Source organism: Macaca fascicularis, chromosome 18 (assembly GCF_037993035.2).
Source record: "Macaca fascicularis isolate 582-1 chromosome 18, T2T-MFA8v1.1".
Lineage (NCBI taxonomy): Eukaryota > Metazoa > Chordata > Mammalia > Primates > Cercopithecidae > Macaca > Macaca fascicularis.
The window spans coordinates 19,512,671-19,530,350 of record NC_088392.1 but is presented as its reverse complement, the minus strand read 5'-3'; the positions used below and the strand labels follow the sequence as shown (position 1 = coordinate 19,530,350).

The following is a 17,680-nucleotide window of genomic DNA, read 5'->3' as shown; positions in this document are numbered from 1 at the left end:
AGGGTCAGTGTGGGGTAGTGAAAATAGCCTTGAACAAGGGGTCAGGAGCCTCAGCTCTGTCATTAACTCTGTAACCTTGGGAGTGCTTCATAAAGATCATCCTATATGAGAAAAGCAGAGCCCTTCTTTAGAGAAATACAGCTGTACTAGTGGCTGAGGCTGCTTATTCACAAAAAAAAAAAAACCTCTTAAAGTGCACAAAAAGACTGCGCACACACCACACACACACACACACATACACACACACACACACACACACACACAGACTCACCTCTCCCAGACGAATACCTTGTTGCTTAATGGGCCAGTTTAGTGCTACTATTAACCAGATGATTATAATTTGAGCAAGTGTTATCCATCCATGTCCTAAAAACTGTAGCTGACATAAAAGTTATCAAACTGCTTTTCTCACCCATAGAATTTCTCGGCCAGAGGTTAAGGCTGAAATTATTATATTTGTTTCTGAATCTACTTTTAAATAACAATAATATATTTATATGGTGTTTTTAAATTTCCAAACACCTACCAACTATTTCATTTATTCCTGATAGCCCAGTAGAATCAATGGAACACATTTTCAGAAGTGTGCTGGGACTGGTGTTGGTGCTGAGTGCTTCCCATTCAGCTAAATTTGGGGATACAAAAATTATTAAGACAAAGTTTCTGACTTCAGGTTGCTTTTGATTACTGGTAGAAACACCACATTGTGTTCTAATTATTTATTTACACATCCCAGATGTCCTAAGGGAGCACAAAGGAGGAAATTGTCATTTCCACTGGAAAAAGAAGTGTGTGTGTGCATGGCAGGGCCGAGGGAGGGAGGGCAGAGGGAGATGTCAAAGACAGTTTCACTGAGAAGGTGACTTTGTCCCTGGATTAAAGTCCCTGTTCTATCCCTTCCTAGGAGAAGCTCTGAGTGTTACTGAATCTCTGTGAGCTTGAGATTCTTCATCAATTAAATATGGATAATAATGCTGAATTCATAGGGTTGCCGGAAGAAGGGAATGAGATAGCATATGGGAGAGCAATTTGCAAGTAGCAAAGCACTCAATAAAAAGGGTATTATGCTTTCCACTTTGCACACTCACTAATTTGGTTCACTCCAAAGGAGAATGGCTTATCCAAGAGGGCCCACACCCCCAACAAGGAGCCAGAGTCCCTCCTCAGACTCCGGTGGTCTTCCCCCGACTCCGCCCACTGAGACTCTTGAGGAAATATAGAAAGCACTCATCCTGATAACACTTTATGGGCTCTAAAATCATGTTAACATATTCATATAAATACATATTCCAACATCTAAAGACATTTCTGTGAAATGTTGCTTCTAAACCCTAAGTGGATTCTCTCTATAAAAGGAAGAACTAACAGAGCATTGTAAGGAAGGAATCATGATTGGGAAAATCATCAGTATTTAATATGAGAATGAAACAGGCATATACTTTTTTAACATAAAAGGTTTTAAACTACCCAAAGTTTCAGATAATAAAATATGACAGATCCTCAATGTTTAAAAGTGATTTAACTGTGGATTTGAATAGAAAACATTTGAATAGACATGTGCCTTGCATTTAGTGGGTACTCAACAACTGTTGAATTCAAAGATTTAACCTGATCATTCTTATCTCTACAATTACAATACTCAAATTTCTCCCTTTATATAATATCTATAAATTTTGCTTTAATCTAATATATTATAGTCCATTTTCAGTACTTGAAGGATAAACTTTTATTTAAATCTGATAGTCTCACCCATGTTTAAAAAAACAGGAAAAATAAAATTGTTCCTACCTTATTAATAATAGGCCTGGAAAATCTTAAGTAAAAAAATTACACACTGTGTGTATTGGGAGATGGAGACAATTGATATCCATATGAGAAATTCCCAAATAGTGTTTACTGAATGTATCCATTTGTATTAGTTGAAGTTCTCCAAGGAAACAGAACCAACTAAAGGCAGGAAGGTAGGAAGGTAGGTAGGTAGGTAGATTTAGTATAATAAGGAATTGACTAATGAAATTTGGGAAGCTGGCAAATCCATAATCTGCAGAGATGATGTCTGAGTTTGAAGGCCATTGGGCCAGAAAATTCTTTCCATCAGCCAGAAAATTTTACCATTGTAGAAGATAAAAGCAGCCATTTCTCATCCCAAAGGCTTTTCATAAGACCTATGAAAATATGCAAATATCTAGTCCTGAAAACTAAATACAAGCTCTGTGCAAAGAAACAGCACTTTATAATGTGCTGATTTCTTTCAGTAAATGGAATATAATTTTGGTAAAAAAAAGTTTTCACACACATGTTTTGTAGAAGGTGAAAGAAGACATTTCTTACCCCAAGGCTTCTCATAAGAACCTATAAAAACATGAGAAAAGCCAGCTCTTATTTGAGGGAAGATCAACCTTTTGTTCTATTTAGGCCTTCAACTGATTGGATGAGGCCCACCCACATTACGGAAGGCAATCTGCCTCATCCAGTCTGCCAGTTTAAATGATAATCTTATCCAAAAAACACACTCACAGAAACTTCCAGGATAATGTCCCACCAAATATCTGAGTACCCTATGGCTCAGTCAAGTCGACCCATAAAATCAACCATCACACTATCCAAAAAAAATAAAAGACTCATGATTTTTTCAAAATTTTGGGTAAGGAATTGATCACCAAAAACAAGTCACTTCAACAAAACATCAAGAAACTGATTTTCTTTTTGGACAAAAAGGCAATGTAAGCTGCTAGAGACCTGAAGGCCCTGGACCACTAATCAGAGTTCTCTGCGTCAAAGTTGATCTTCCCACTTATGAGCTATATGACCCGGGCACACTACAGTTGATCCTTGAACAACAAAAGTTTGAACTCTAAGAGTCCACTTAGACATGGATTTTCTCCCATCTGTCATCCCTGACAGGGCAAGACCAAGCCTCCCTCTTCCTCCTCCTCTGCCTACTCAACATGAAGACAACAAGGACGAAGACCTTTATGATGATCCACTTCCACTTAATGAATAGTAAATACATTTCATTTTCCTTATTATTTCCTTAATATCATTTTCTTTCCTCCAGACTACTGTAAGAATGCAGCATATAAAAGGTATAGCATATAAAATATGTGTTAGTCGACTGCTTATGTTATCCATAAAGTTTCCAGACAACAGTAGGCAATTAGTAGTTAAGCTTTGGGGAGTCAAAAGTTATATGTGGGTTTTTGACTACATGAGTGTCAGTGCTCCTGACCCCCATGTTGTTGAAGGATCAGCTGCCCTTACTTTTTTGAGTCACACCTGCATCATCTATTAAAATAGAGAAATAATAGTCTAGACTGAATAGAGTTGTTGGAAAAATGAAATGAAATAACATGTGTAACACATGTCTGTCACATAACAAGTTCTCCATAAACATTAGCTATTCTGCTATTAATAATCACTGTTATAACTATGAGTTCTAATTCTAGGCCTGCTGAAACCTATTAAAATAAGGCATGACTGCCTTAACTGGGATACTATTCCTATTGTCACACACTTGGGAATCTTATTGGATATTTATATACATCATTTTATCAGTTCTTTATACACATTGATCACATTGATCATTTGGCCACAGAGCAGTTGTACAAATAGATTATTTAGCAACCTATCAATTCAATCAAAATAACTTTCTGTATTACAATCAGTGATGGGGGAGGAAATCCTCCAAGCACCTCACTTGAAGAGAAATATAGAAACCACATGCGGCGAAGAGTCCCCCTCTAGCCACTGCAAAACCCAAGTTGTCATCAATAACTTGACATTCTAGGGTAGGAATCAGGACAGGAGAGAGGTGATCTCTCCTTTTGACCTTGTGTATTCTGACCTCAGAAATAAGAGCTTGAGCTACAGAACTGGAATTGCCTTCTAGAATGGCCTGTCACAGTATTGTGTGATTTGGGGAACCCTCTTCATCTGGGGGAGAAGGGTGGTCACAGCTTCCACCTCAGAAATTTCTGACCCTTAATATACCTTCACCCCACCTCTACTTAAAGGCTTAAAGCTCTAAGATTTTCCTATGAGGACAAAAAGAAAAGGAAATCTGAGCATTTGAAGAAATTCTTAAAAGTCGATGAGTGAGGTTTCCCTCACATATGCCATCTTCCCCTACCTCTCCTCTTGAAAACAATTAGTATTTTGCACCCTCAAGGTCAAGGTTAAACCCGGGTTGATAGTCATTTCCTTTCTGATCTTATTTGCCTTTTCCTGTTCTACTCATCAACTGCGTCTTCCAGAATCTCTGCAAAATAATTACCTCAACTTCAGGGGAAAGTTCGGATGTAAATACCCCCGCCCCCCTCCCCACGTCCACACATCTCCTTTCTTCTCTCTCCCTCTTAACATTTCCTTACGCTGTCAGCCAATAGAGGAGTTTAAACATTTAAATGCGGTATCTCAACTGCATTTAAAGAATTAACCCATTTTGCCCCTCACTGGTCTAAACCACAGGGTGCCAACCGGACGTTAATTGCTTTCATCTGGTGGGGTTCCAGACAGCTCCTCAGAAGGAAGGAGCGCACATTCCTGGCACCAACTGGCTAATTCAATTTACTTCAACGGCATTAGCCTCTGTCAGAATATTCATGAGCAGGGGAATGAGGACCCACGGCACAGGCAGGCAGCAGCCACTCCGGCTAGAGAAGGCGCGAGGGAGGGGAAGCGGACCGCGCACCGAGCTTGGGGGACGGTGACGGCGACCAGGGGGCTCTTCTCACTGGACTGACCGCGGCGGCCGCGGGAGGGCAGGACAGGGCATCGTCGGGGTTGGCGCACTTTGGCAGTGCCCCTCAACTCCTGGCGATCGCACGGACACTTTGCGAAACATCCGAAGGCAGAAAAGCTGTGACACTTCTGACAGTGGGGGTAGGGGGGTGGGGGGCGGGGACAGCGCCGCGAGCAGGGGCGAAGAGACCCAGCGGGGCACCAGCCTCTCAGTGTGGGAGGCAGCGATGTGAGCAGGACGCCCGCCCTGGAGCAGTCAGGACCGAAGGTCTCCGGAGTCGCCGGCCTTGCCAGGTAACGCAGAGGGCTCGGGTCGGGCCCCGCTTCTGGGGCCCGGGACTCCGGGGGCGCAGAGTCAGCCCTCTGGGGCGAGAGCCCCGGGCGCTGCGCGCAGTCCCGCTCCGCGCTGCGCTCTCCCAGCAACTCCCTGCCGCCTTGGCGAGCCTACCGGCCACTCTGAGTTCGACTTCCTCGGACTTAGTGGGAAAAGGGGATGGAAAGGGGCTGCCGGGACTCGGGGAGCTGCTCTCTGGAAGCAGGGAAGCTGGGGCGCACCGGGGCAGGTGGAGGACGTGGCGCGCTGGGAGCGGGGACTGCGCACGCCTGGGGATGGTGACTGGGGATCCAGGACGCGGCTTGCGGGGGCGCTTGGCACCGGCTTCACCCTCACTGGTCCCGCGGGCAGCGGCGCCTCCCTCCGCCTGCAGAGGAGACAGGGTGGCCGCGTCCCTCGCACAGAGATGTGCGCCGGGAAGGGGACCAGAGAGCGAGGATCCGGGGAGGCGCAGGCACCTACGGGGCCGATCCCTGGTCCGCGCCTCGTGCGGCGCCCCCGCCTGAGCTCGGCAGTGGGAGGAGAATGTGGTAGGGACTCGCGTCCCCGCCACCTGCCGGACTTCGCCAACTCCCCGGATTTCCTGTCCTCGGGCCCTGACACTCCCAAGGAAAGCTCTGAATTGCGCGCGCGCTGTTTGGTTTTTGCTTGTTGTAGTTACCCTGGGGAAAGAGCCGGGGGCAAGGGGGTCAAATCGGGTGAAAGTTTCATATATGCAAAGAAACGTTACCTAGGAGTCCCAACGTGTCCTTGGCAATAGGAGAGACTGCAGCGGCCTCTGCCTAGCTATCCGCCTCTGGGGCGGCAGTGGGGGCTGAAATCTGGAGGGCAGCCCGGAGACAGCGCCAGAACCTTGTTTTGTTTCTGCTGAGACCAGGCTGGAAGTGAGAGGGGCTAGCACCAGAGAATCGGGGAGTTGGTCCCCTGGTAGATTCGGAGTTTACTATGTTGTTGCTATTATTATTAATGCTCTTGTTATTGGCACGAGCACCAGGAACAATTTTGTTTTTTTCTGATTGTTATAAATCGCCTGGAAACTGAACCTGCGGCCCTCTCCCCTCAAATGAAATGTCCCCGGACCTCCTCTAGTCTCTGATGTGTGTCTTTCCACCAAAGGAAATTACCCAGTCAGGGTTGTGGTGCTGTCAGGGACTCAGCTAAGGAATTGGATCTATCCAAGAACAACCAAAAGTTGAAACTAGGATGTGTTTGAACCCATGCTTATAGATGAGTATTATGTTCCTATCTGCTCACCTTCCTCAGCCGCCTCTGACTGGGGAACCCTGAAGGCATAGCCATCTTGAGCCCCATAGTTGACCCAGCGTTTCTCTTTCATTTATTTATACAACCTGGGAAAACCTTTTCCCTTTAGTGTTACCCCTGCAGTCTCGTTGGACATACTGAAAGGATTCAGGTCCTGACACTGGAGAAATCCACAAGGGCACCTGTGGTTGCCACCTCTTGGCTTGACTCTGTTCAGATGTTGTCCAGGGTGCGGGCTTGGGCAGCTGATGAAGCAGAAAGCTGGGCGAGGGTGTGGAAGAACAGTATGGCAGAGTTTAAGCTGAGTGCAGGAGATGAGGTCAAACATCCACGCTGGCCACATCCCTTCCTGCCAGAGAAAAAAGACGAATGAAGATCAGGAGGGAAGTATTATAAATTGGAACCAAGCTCTTAGAGTCTACTTAGGCTGTGAACCAAGCTCTCAGCGTCTACTGAGGCTTTGGCCATTGACTTTGGCGTGACCTTTCTTTTCAGTGCTTCTGATTTTCGCTCTCCGCAGATACTCAAGTAACTGTGCCTTTCTAACAGGACAGTTGTCGTGAGATGATCTAATTTTGTATCCAAAAAAATGCTTTGAGTATCCTGGGAAAGGACAGTCTATAAAATATGCCATTTTAATGTTTTGTGAAAAGTTTGCTACACTGCAGGTTAAGGAGATACATTTTTAGCATGTGTGCCATGTGGCAGTGTAAAATTAAAATGGAAAAGGAAAGTACAAACATAAAAATGACTTAGCATTCTTGACATTCTTGTGCATACTTGTAGAAAAATTATCTTTCGTTTGGGGAGAGTTGCCGGGAAATTTAATCAGTGTTTATACTACTGAAACGCCCCCTTCTACCTTTCTGCCCTGTAAAATTTTATGACCCAGTTCTCACTGGAAAAGCGATGTGACTGTAGTAAGTGCTGAGGGCTGAGAGGAGAGACTGAGGTTGTTAGGGGAACTGTTACACAGGGTTTGGAGACTGGAATTGGAAGGAAGATGTCACTATCCTCAAAGAGCAGAGCAATGTTCGTCAGAAGAAAGCAGCTGAGCAGCACAGGATAACAGATCTAACATTGCTTGTCCTCTGCTCTCAGATTCAGGAAGAGGACTCCATGAGACAGCCCAGAGGGCTAACCAAGGCATTTTTCCCTCCCCCGTTGGGTAAAAGCGCTGCCTCCTTCTAGACTTTGGATTGGTATTAACTTCTCTCTTCCCGTCTGTCATAGTGCAGTAGTCTTCCCTTACCATCTCCAAGAGACTCAGATGTACCCTATACCCTCTCAGACCCTTATACATTTGTAAATATCCCCCAAGTTCTGAAGCGTCTCAAAGACCTGCAGCTGTTGGTGGATTTAAGTAAATAGTTGGAAGTCATCAAGAGAGCCACTGAAAAGTGGGTATGTTTTTCCCCTGGTGGAGAAGTTATTGAATGCCTTTTGAGGCAGGAAATTAGCAGTTCAGAAAAGCAGGAGGGAGTTCCTTGACTTCCCTCTATCCATAAACCAGTAGTTGTATTTTTCTTTCCCTCATAGTAGTGAGCACTGTTTGGCCAAGCATTTTTTACAATTTTGGACTTAAAATGGGGTTTTGCTGATGGTGTTCTATGGAGAAAGGAAAAACGTAAAGAGATACGGAAGGAAGAGCTGCAGTGGCGAGAACATAAATCAGCCAGAATATATGGGGGGTTGATGAGAATAGGTCTTTTCACCCTAAAAAAAAATGTCCACTTTGGAAGAAAAAGAAGTCTGATTATTGGCATCCAGGGCTGAAACCAAGGCAGCTGATGCCGAGAGGAGCCAAAGGGCAGTTCTTCTTAGTTTAGAAACAGCAAGACAGCCTCTGCCAAAGATTGCTGTAAACACGGAATAAAGATTTCATTGTGGGCTGGTGTGACTAGAATAATTAGACAGCTAATTGTTGATTCTGATCTGGTGGTGCTGCAATCAGTAGTGCAGAGTGGCGAAAAGAAGAGCAAGAGAGAAATAGAAAAGTAACATTTATCACTTTTAGATTCATTTGTTGTACTCTGATGGTACTTTGGGAAATCCTCGTTATTTCCCCTTACCCCCAAAGGCATATCCCCAGAATACCAGAGAGCTAAGACTCAGGGCTGCCATTTTTATTCCCTCTATATTCCACTTTGGATATGGGGAAATTTTCTTGTCCTCTAAAAACAGCATATGAAGCTATAATAAAAATAAATGCATTACCTAATTCTAGTATTAAATATATTTTATTTATATGTAAACTCCATGTTAACTCAATCAACATATATGCAAATAGCACCAGATTTTTATGCTTCTCCAATACTTTTTTCTTGGACATATAAGACTTAAAAAGTAAATATTTCATTTTTGACATTTAATTATTGTCTATTGTGAAACAAATTGTTACAGTGATTAATCTTTCACATTTAATTGAAGAAACAACCTCCTCCATATTTTCATACTAATTTAGAGACCAAGAAAACATATTTTATGTAATAAAGGTGGTTTTAAGTAACTGAGCATCTACAGGTTTTATATTCAGTAGACTGTGACTTATTGTTATTTACTACAAGAAGGCATTGTCATCAATTCCTTCTGAAATGACTACTGCAAATGAAGACATAAGTAAGGGACTATACACAGTATTAAGCACACGGTGTCTGGGGAGGGGTAAATGAAGAACCATGTGTTCATTAGGTTCAGCCCTCCCTGAATCCTGATATTGACATGGAATATAGAGCAAAGTTGTCATTAGTTGAATATAAAAAAGGAACATCTTTAAGTGTCAATGTTAAGTATAATTGTTCTGGAAATAAAAGCATTGTTATCATAAAAGCATTATACATTAGCATAAACATAATATGACTGTATAACATAAGGTCATACAATCTCATAAAGAGAAATACTTAGTTTCTCCAAAATATTCTTGTCTGTTTGCTTAAGAGGTGCAACACTATCTTTACTAGCCTTTAGTTTATTTTATCCATCACAAATCAAAAGGGATTGCAAAAGCAGAATATTTACTGAAGTGTTTTGTTTTGTTTTGTTTTGTTTTTGAGACGGAGTCTTGCTCTGTCACCCAGGCTGGAGTGCAGTGGCGCTCACTCCAAGCTCCGCCTCCTGGGTTCACGCCATTCTCCTGCCTCAGCCTCCCCAGTAGCTGGGGCCCAGTAGCTGGGCCTACAGGCACCCGCCACCATGCCTGGCTAATTTTTTTGTGTTTTTAATAGAGACGGGGTTTCAGTGTTAGCCAGGATGGTCTCGATCTCCTGACCTCGTGATCCGCCCGCCTCAACCCCCCAAAGTGCTGGGATTACAGGAGTGAGCCACCGCGCCCGGCCTTACTTAAGTGTTAAATAGCATAAGTAGTACAAAATTATGAAACTAGCTCTCAGAAGACAAAATTTTGCTTTAAAAAATGCACTGTCTACAGCAATTAAAAATAGAAAATCATATTACCACATTAAGTTATTGCAACAACCTATTTTAAAGAGAATTTTATTCTTTTTTTATTTAATTGCTATCCATGGTTTGCTAACTAGTGATTCAGAATAATCTGCCAATCTCTTGCTAACCAGGACTCTCTAGTTAAGAATGTTCCTAATTACATATGGATTAACTTAATTTTAGAACCCTGAGAACATTCAACGCAAAACATTACTCAAGTGCAATGCAAAATAGAAATGATCCAATTCACCTCAAGGTATATGTAATTTTTTTTTTTAGATTAAGCTATCATAAAAGAGAGGACATCTGGCCTACAAATATATCATTGAATAACCACTATAAAAGAGTAAAGGAAGCTATAAACTATTACATCCTTAAAACATAAAGTTTTAACAATATCACTCATCTCTTCTTCCTAAGCAGTAAGGGCTAGCATGTAAAGTACCATGCAAAAGTGCAAATGTCAGAAACATGCATAGCATTGCCTGATATGGGGGTATCCTTGCTATTTATAAGAATGTTTAACAATCTAATCACAAGTTTAGAGTGTATTCTGACTAATGCCATTACCTCCAAAGAGTAAAGAGGTATCTTGCATGGGAGCAAACTTAACTCTTCTTCTTTATAGTTCTACATCTCCTAACTAGAATCTTGCTCACAATAGATTCTTTAAAAATATGTGTTGATTTGCTTTTTAATAAGGAATATAAAATTGAATCAATTGAATTTTCAAGTTAAATAATTTGTAATATTTAATTAAATATTTAGTCAAATATCTGAATGGTCCTTGTTACTTTGAATCATTTCTTTAAATTGACAAGAATTGCCTGTGACCATTAGTAATAATTATTGGCAATATTCTGGTGTGGACATTAGGGAGGTGAGAAAGTAGGAAATCTTTAAGTTGAAGGGTTTTTTTTTCTAAGTTTTACCTAACTCTTAAATGTGTGTATGCATATATAAGCTGTTAAAATGTACAATATCTCTTTATAAAAAAAGTGGTACTATCACTGAATTTATTATTTACAAGTAGTAACATAAACAGATTCTACTCTTTAAGTACTGAGTCTTTTTTATTTTACATTCAAGGGGTACATGTGCAAGTTTATTACACACACACATATATATATGTGTGTATATATATATAGTGTGTGTGTGTGTGTATATCTATATCATAAGGAGAGATTGGACTTCTAGTATACTCATCACCCAAATAATGACCCCATAGATAATAATTTTTCAACCGTCGACTTCCTTCCAGCCTTCCCACTTTTGAAGGCCTCTATTCAGCGTCTATTCTTTCCATCCTTATGTTCATGTATTAAGTGCTGAGTCTTAGACCAAACATGACTAAGTAACTGCATGTTCTCTGTTATATCAACTAATTAAAGGGTAACTAATAAGGTGATAATTTGATTCCATGTAATGGATACATTTGATGGTCACAGAAATTTCTTTGACATGTAGCCCCCAACACCCCAACACTCCAACCATACAACCGCAACTCTGTGTTCAACATCTGGCAGGAGAACAAAAACTTAACTCTTAAAATACTTCACACTGAAATTATTTGTGACTAATACACTCCTACTTATCTGTTCCTGCACCTGGTTTATAACTAAAATAAGCTATGTTAACCTTCCACCCAAAATGAAAAACAGATGCGTGTTAGGAACTAAACTGTCTTTAGCTAAATCTTCAGCCTTTTTTTTTTTAAGGTCTGACCTTAGCTGAATGAACAAGGTAATCTAAGCATTTTCCCAGAGAACGGTACATAGTGTAATATGTTGGCATAATTGGGAGCTAGTAGTCAAAAGAAAACCAGGATATAATTAGCATGAAGATTCAATTACCACTTGTTCCCACAGAGGGTTGTTTACTAGGATTAGAGTTAAGGTTGTGGGCAAAATAGCATGGAAAGAGATACAGGATAGTTTTTTTGGTTGCTGTTCTTTAGCTGGTACCTTTGGACAGAACCAAATTTTGATTTCAACTTTCTCCCAATAATTTAAAAATACAGCTTACTAAATAGCAGCTTACATCAATTGTTGGGTAGAAATTTTAAGTGTACTCGTAAATATTATAGATATATTTATACAAATATTTGGTCAAAACTATTAATACAAAATATTTTCTGAAGGAATACGTACATCTTTTATTATACTCACGATTGTTTCACTTGGTAAACTCAACGTCTTTGAACCCCTTACTAAGTCCTAAAAAGGGATTAAATTGTACTGATTATAAATAATTGATTAACTTACCATAATTTGTTTTTAAGCCAACAGATGTAATTTCCTTTAGCAATTTAATTAAAAATTGGCTAAAGAAATTTCACTTAGAAGTAATCTTATCTATATCTGAAAGGGCCACCAAATATGTTTCTTTTTAATTTGAAAGATGTTGAGCACTAAAATAAGAGTAACAAAATAGACAGAAATGAACATTTAATGTTTGCATCAAAGGATATCTTTTTCCATGCAAATGGCTTGAACAGACATGTAAAGTAGGCAGTATCACCCACCTACCACTGCTGAAGGTCAGACAAGGACTGGGAGAAACTAACTGGAAGATACAGCCATCTCCGTGCCCACCTCCCACACCGGTGCCAATGTTCTCTTATGTTTTACTTTGTCCAGGCTGTTATGACAAAATGCCATAGACTTGGTGACTAATAACAGAAATTTATCTTTCACAGTTCTGGAGGCTGAAGTCCAAGATCAAGGTGCCAGCATGGTCCATTTCTGGTGAGGGCCCTCTTCTGAGTTGCAGACTGCTATCTTCTCATTGTATTCTCACACGACAGAAAGAGGGCAAGAGAGCTCCCTGGGGTCCCCCCTTTTTTTTAAGGGCAAGAATTTCATTCATAAGGGCTCTACCCTGATTACACAATGACTGCCTCGAGGCCCCCCTCCTAATGCCATTCCATTATGGGTTAGGATTTCAATGTGTGAACTTGGGGGAGACACAAACATTCACAGGTCATTGCATCTCATCTTCATTTTCTAATGCAAGAAACAATACAATTTCCAATATTTCTTTTTGAAATCCCTTGATTCCCTGCATCAAATACTTCATATCAATTTGCAGAGGCACCGACCAGCATTACATCATTGAAAGCAAGCACCACACTTGAGAGCATGTGTCTTGTAGGCTTTTTTGGAATATTAAGTAAGAATCTAAATCTATGCCTATACTTTGCACAAACTGGCAAGATCTCCCAAGGATGTTCATCTTATAAATAAAGATTAAATAACACTTTTGTGCTACCATTAATATCAAATTGCATTTAAAGCAAATAGTAGCTAGCAACCAAAGTACATCTTCATTAACAGCATAGTTTTGAAGTGTTACAGTTGTGTCTGCCTTTATGCTTAGCTGATACCCTCATCTCCATAATACTGGGAACATTTCAGTCTAAAAATATGAGGCATACTCATATTTGAAAATAAAATCTTTAAGCAGCCATTAAAATATTAATCCATTTGGCAGTTAGCATCTCGGTGGAATACTTCAGGCAGCTCAGCACAGAGGATGTTATTTGACTCATGGAGCTGGTTACCATTTGAAGATCAAATTGTTGAGGGTTGTTTCTTTAAACACAGGAAAACAACAGATTTCTTCATGAAATACCAAGTGCTATACATTTCTTTGGCTACATCTATCCATTTCACTCATGTCAAAACATGTACCATTCAGAGGAAAAACTGACAAAGCAAAATAAATAAATAAATAACCACCACTTATTTCGTCATACCCCTCTGCCAGACACTGTGAGTGCTTCATGTACATTACCTCTCTAATCCTCTCTTTGAATTCAGTATTGTTACCATCTTCACTTTGCAGATGCAGAAACTGATGAAGTGGTCACCACAAGAGGTTTCAAACACAGGACTCTCTGGCTCCCACACCTGTGGTCTTCACCACTCAGTTCTACTGCTTCCTCTTCCCAAGCAGCGTTTCTCACCCTGGCTATGACTACTGACATTTTGCCTGGCAAATTCTTTGTCTGGGACGGGAAGTCCCCTACACATTGTAGAATATTTAATAGCACCCCTGTCTTCTACTCACTAGATACCGATAACATCTTCCCACTTTGGACAACAGTCTCCAGACCTTGCCAAATGTCAAATCCAGAAGTAAAAGTACCCCTAGTTGAGGACCACTGCCTTAGTAAAGTTCAATTTTCATTCATTCCTTATTATAGTATACATTTTCAATTTAAGAGTAGGGCATCCATTTTCCAGATCATAATGTAGATAGTTCCCATGGTTATATCAGCCACATTATATATGATTTGTTATATATATCAGACAAAACTTTAGGAGAAAAAATCATTAAGTCAGCATGCCTTCATTAAGATCAAGTCTTTCCCTACTCAACTTGTTTCCTTTGGGACCCAGACTGGATGATCAGGGGATTGCCCTGATTATATCTTTGTACCAACAAAAGCTGGAACAATGGTTGAAAGGGCATTGTCCACAGTGCCCCCAAAAGTCCATTAATAGATGGTTTGTTAGACTCCAAGCTCCTTGAGGATAAAGATGGGAACTCTCTTGTTCATCTTTATATGCCCTGAACCCAATATCTTACCTGGCACATAATCAGGGCACAGCAAGTACCTCTTTAATAAACCAATGAAGCCCTGGTTACCCTAATGCAGGTTCTAAATGCTCTGTTCTGGGCTTCTAGCTGGATTTGCCATGTATTACATTTTGGTTTAATTTGTGGCATGGACATGCACATTATGGTATGCCAGTCATACAAATTTAATGAAACCTGAATGAATAGTTTATATTAGATGAAGAAATGGGGTCAAAAAGGCTGATATGATCCACTATATATGACCAGATAAAATTTAACACAAACATGTGCCAGTGAGAAAAGCACATGTGGAGGTTGAGTGCCACACCCAAGACCACTCTGCCAGAGAAAGGCAGACCCAGGATGCAAATTCAGGCCTTTAGATATCCACTGTATCCACTGTTTCCAGGGATGAGTCCATCCTGCTTTACTTTCTCTTGGTCAGGGTGCACTGAGATGTCCTGTTCTGTTCTACTCATCACACTGTACCTGAGCTGTATAGAAAGTAGCCACTGGTCGGGAAAGGGCTCAACAACATGCCTTCCACATGAGAAATGGTTGAAGGTCTTCAAAATAGCCGACCTGACACAGAAAAGACTTAGAGGAAGCACAATAATCCTCTTCAAGTATCTGAAATATCTTTATGTGAAACAGAAAATATATTTATTCTGCATTGCTATGGAGGCCTGGACCAGGGTCAATGAATGGGAAGCATATTTTATTCCAGCAAAATGATGAGCTTCCTAATGATGAATTACCTTATGTTGAAGTGGGCTTTCCTGGAGAGCAGTGAGTTCCCAGCAGCCAGAGGAGAACTTGCAGATGACTGGCCTATGGGAGTCTAGCACAGACATCAGATCGGGGAAGGTACCAGAGGTCCTCCAAGGTGCTTTCTAGCCTGTGGTGCCTGTGAACTCTTTTTTAGAGGCTATTGGTTGACCTTGTAAACCACTCTGTAATTTTGTTAAGAAAAGCAAGACGTACTATTTCCTCTAACCCACATAGTCACTCATAGGGGTAAATTAGAGAGAATACACAGGAAAGAGGATCCTACCATATGCTATATAAAATAAGAATCACTTGCCATGGGCCAAGCCCTGTCAAAAGCACTTCATCAGTATTATCCCATCTATTCCTGATAATGCCATGAGGTACAAATATCATCACCATTTAGTAGCTGAAGAAATGAAGTCACAGAGAAGATAAATAAGTCGCCCAAGAGCACAGAGCTGGTTATTCTAGCCTTACTGCTTGAACCTGAGTCTGTACAAAATTATGAAGTCTGTTTTGTAACTATAATACTACGGTATACCACCTCATCCTTTCAGCAGGGATGCACTATTTAATTTGAAATGTTGCCAGTTTCTAGAGTTTGAGACATATGGCTATTTAAATGCAGATACCTAAAATATCTTCCGAAGAATAAAATACGTAATTTTAGAAATTATTTGCTGTTTTCTGCTAACCATGATATCACTTCCTTCAAATAGTGCAAATTACCATGAGTTGACTTTAAGTAAATGAGCAGGCCGGGCACGGTGACTCACGCCTGTAATCCCAGCACTTTGGGAGGCCGAGGCAGGCGGATCACAAGGACAGGAGATTGAGACCACCCTGGCTAACACCGTGAAACCCCGTCTCTATAAAAATACAAAAAATTAGCCAGGTGGCGTGGTGGCGGGCACCTGTAGTCCCAGCTACTCGGGAGGATGAGGCAGGAGAACAATGTGAACCCGGGAGGTGGAGCTTGCAGTGAGCCGAGATTGTGCCACTGCACTCCAGCCTGGGTGAAGAGTGAGACTCCATCTCAAAAAAAAAAAAAAAAAAAAGTAAATGAGCAAAATAGGATTTTTAGGGCTTTAAAAAAAAAAAAAACTGTCTATAGAAGAAAGATTGGTAACGGCATTTCAGATGCTGTTCTATAAATTAGGGAATTAGAACCCAGGTCTCCAGACTGCAAGGTACTAGTGCAAAACAAGACCATGACTTTCATTTCCACAAGTTCAGAAAATTCTAATGGTCAAGGGTTTAAGATAATTTTATTATTAGAGATCATGCTGTCTTCTAATTATGATTATCTCCTTTGGTTATATTCTGTCTTATGATTATTTTGGTGAACATTTCATAAATCCAAACTGACTTTAAAAACTACTTTCTCTGCCTTTATCATTTCAACGCCAGAAAGACACTGAAAACCTCTAAATCATTCTGCCAGTGAACTCTGATTTACTTGAGGTTAACATTAACTTTGCAAATTAAATCGGTGACTTCCTGTTCTTAGGAAGGACGGCTTCATGCCCACCATTCCGGACAATATTCAGCAAAAGACTTAAAACACTGTTCAGCATTTGCTTTCTAAAGTTATTGCTGCCCTGGCGCTCACATGCACTTCAACGTTTATGGAAGTCCGTAAGTCTATGTTTACCATTCTTGCAAAGTATCAAGATGGTTGTAGGAAGGAGCCCAAGCACTTATCACAGGACTTAAAACAGCATCTTATGCAGCTCTTGGTGGGATGGTTATTTTGCCAAGAGGCAGGAGGCTTTGCTGTGCCCTGTGGCTTGCAGAGCTGAGGAAAGGCCCATTTCTTCACCGGTCATTGACGAGGGTCATCTGCTGTTAATGAAACAGTTTTAGGCCGAATGTTCACAACCCACCCAGGCACATGTGTAAAATAACTGGCTTGATGAACCTCTTACCATAACATTTGCTCATTAGGGTACCATTCCTTCATGTCAAATTGTGGCTTGAAGAACATTTATATGAATCTGTGAAGTGGAATGGAGATTAGCACATCGATGTTTTTCCCCCTAGGTTTTTACATTATTTCTCAGGGGAAAACCTATATAGAAGAAAGCTCTCAGGATACTTTATGATGGGAAATGTTCTGAATCAAAAACCCAGATGTCTTAATGAATCATGGGGAACATCTCTAAGAAGTATGTAGGATGGAGTGTGAACCTAGGAGAGCAGCCCTTCCATCCTCCACGAGCCACCCAGAACATAAGACCTGAGAGGTTGTTTGGGAATTTGGACAAAAGAGACTAGAATTGACATGGAAAGGAGACAGAGGTGCAACCCTTTCTGGATTGATCAAACTTAAGACCAGACAGATCCTAGCACTGACAAATATACCAGGCAAGTGCTGCCAGTACCTTGGCCCTGGTCTTTCCAAGTTCCTCAAGCCAATGTGTGACAGAAGTCATTATGGCATCCATCTCTACCTTTATGTCTAATTCTGCAAAGTGTAGCTGACCTCAGATGGTGGCGCTTTTAGAAGTCATTGGCTAGGTATTTGAATAATTAGGACAGGATTAA

At 41.0% G+C, this 17,680-nt stretch overlaps 1 protein-coding gene across 1 annotated transcript in view; it reads left to right on the top strand.

The window, feature by feature from the left end:
- Nucleotides 1-16,205, top strand: part of LOC135968206 (uncharacterized) — a 56,500-nt gene extending 40,295 nt beyond the window's left edge. The window contains exons 5-7 of the mRNA XM_065533654.2: nucleotides 4,657-5,034; nucleotides 12,477-12,525; nucleotides 13,625-16,205. Coding sequence (XP_065389726.1) covers nucleotides 4,657-5,034; nucleotides 12,477-12,525; nucleotides 13,625-14,037 — 840 coding nt within the window. The 3' untranslated portion in view covers nucleotides 14,038-16,205. The remainder of the gene's footprint in view (nucleotides 1-4,656; nucleotides 5,035-12,476; nucleotides 12,526-13,624) is intronic.
- The last annotated feature ends 1,475 nt before the right edge of the window (nucleotides 16,206-17,680 follow it).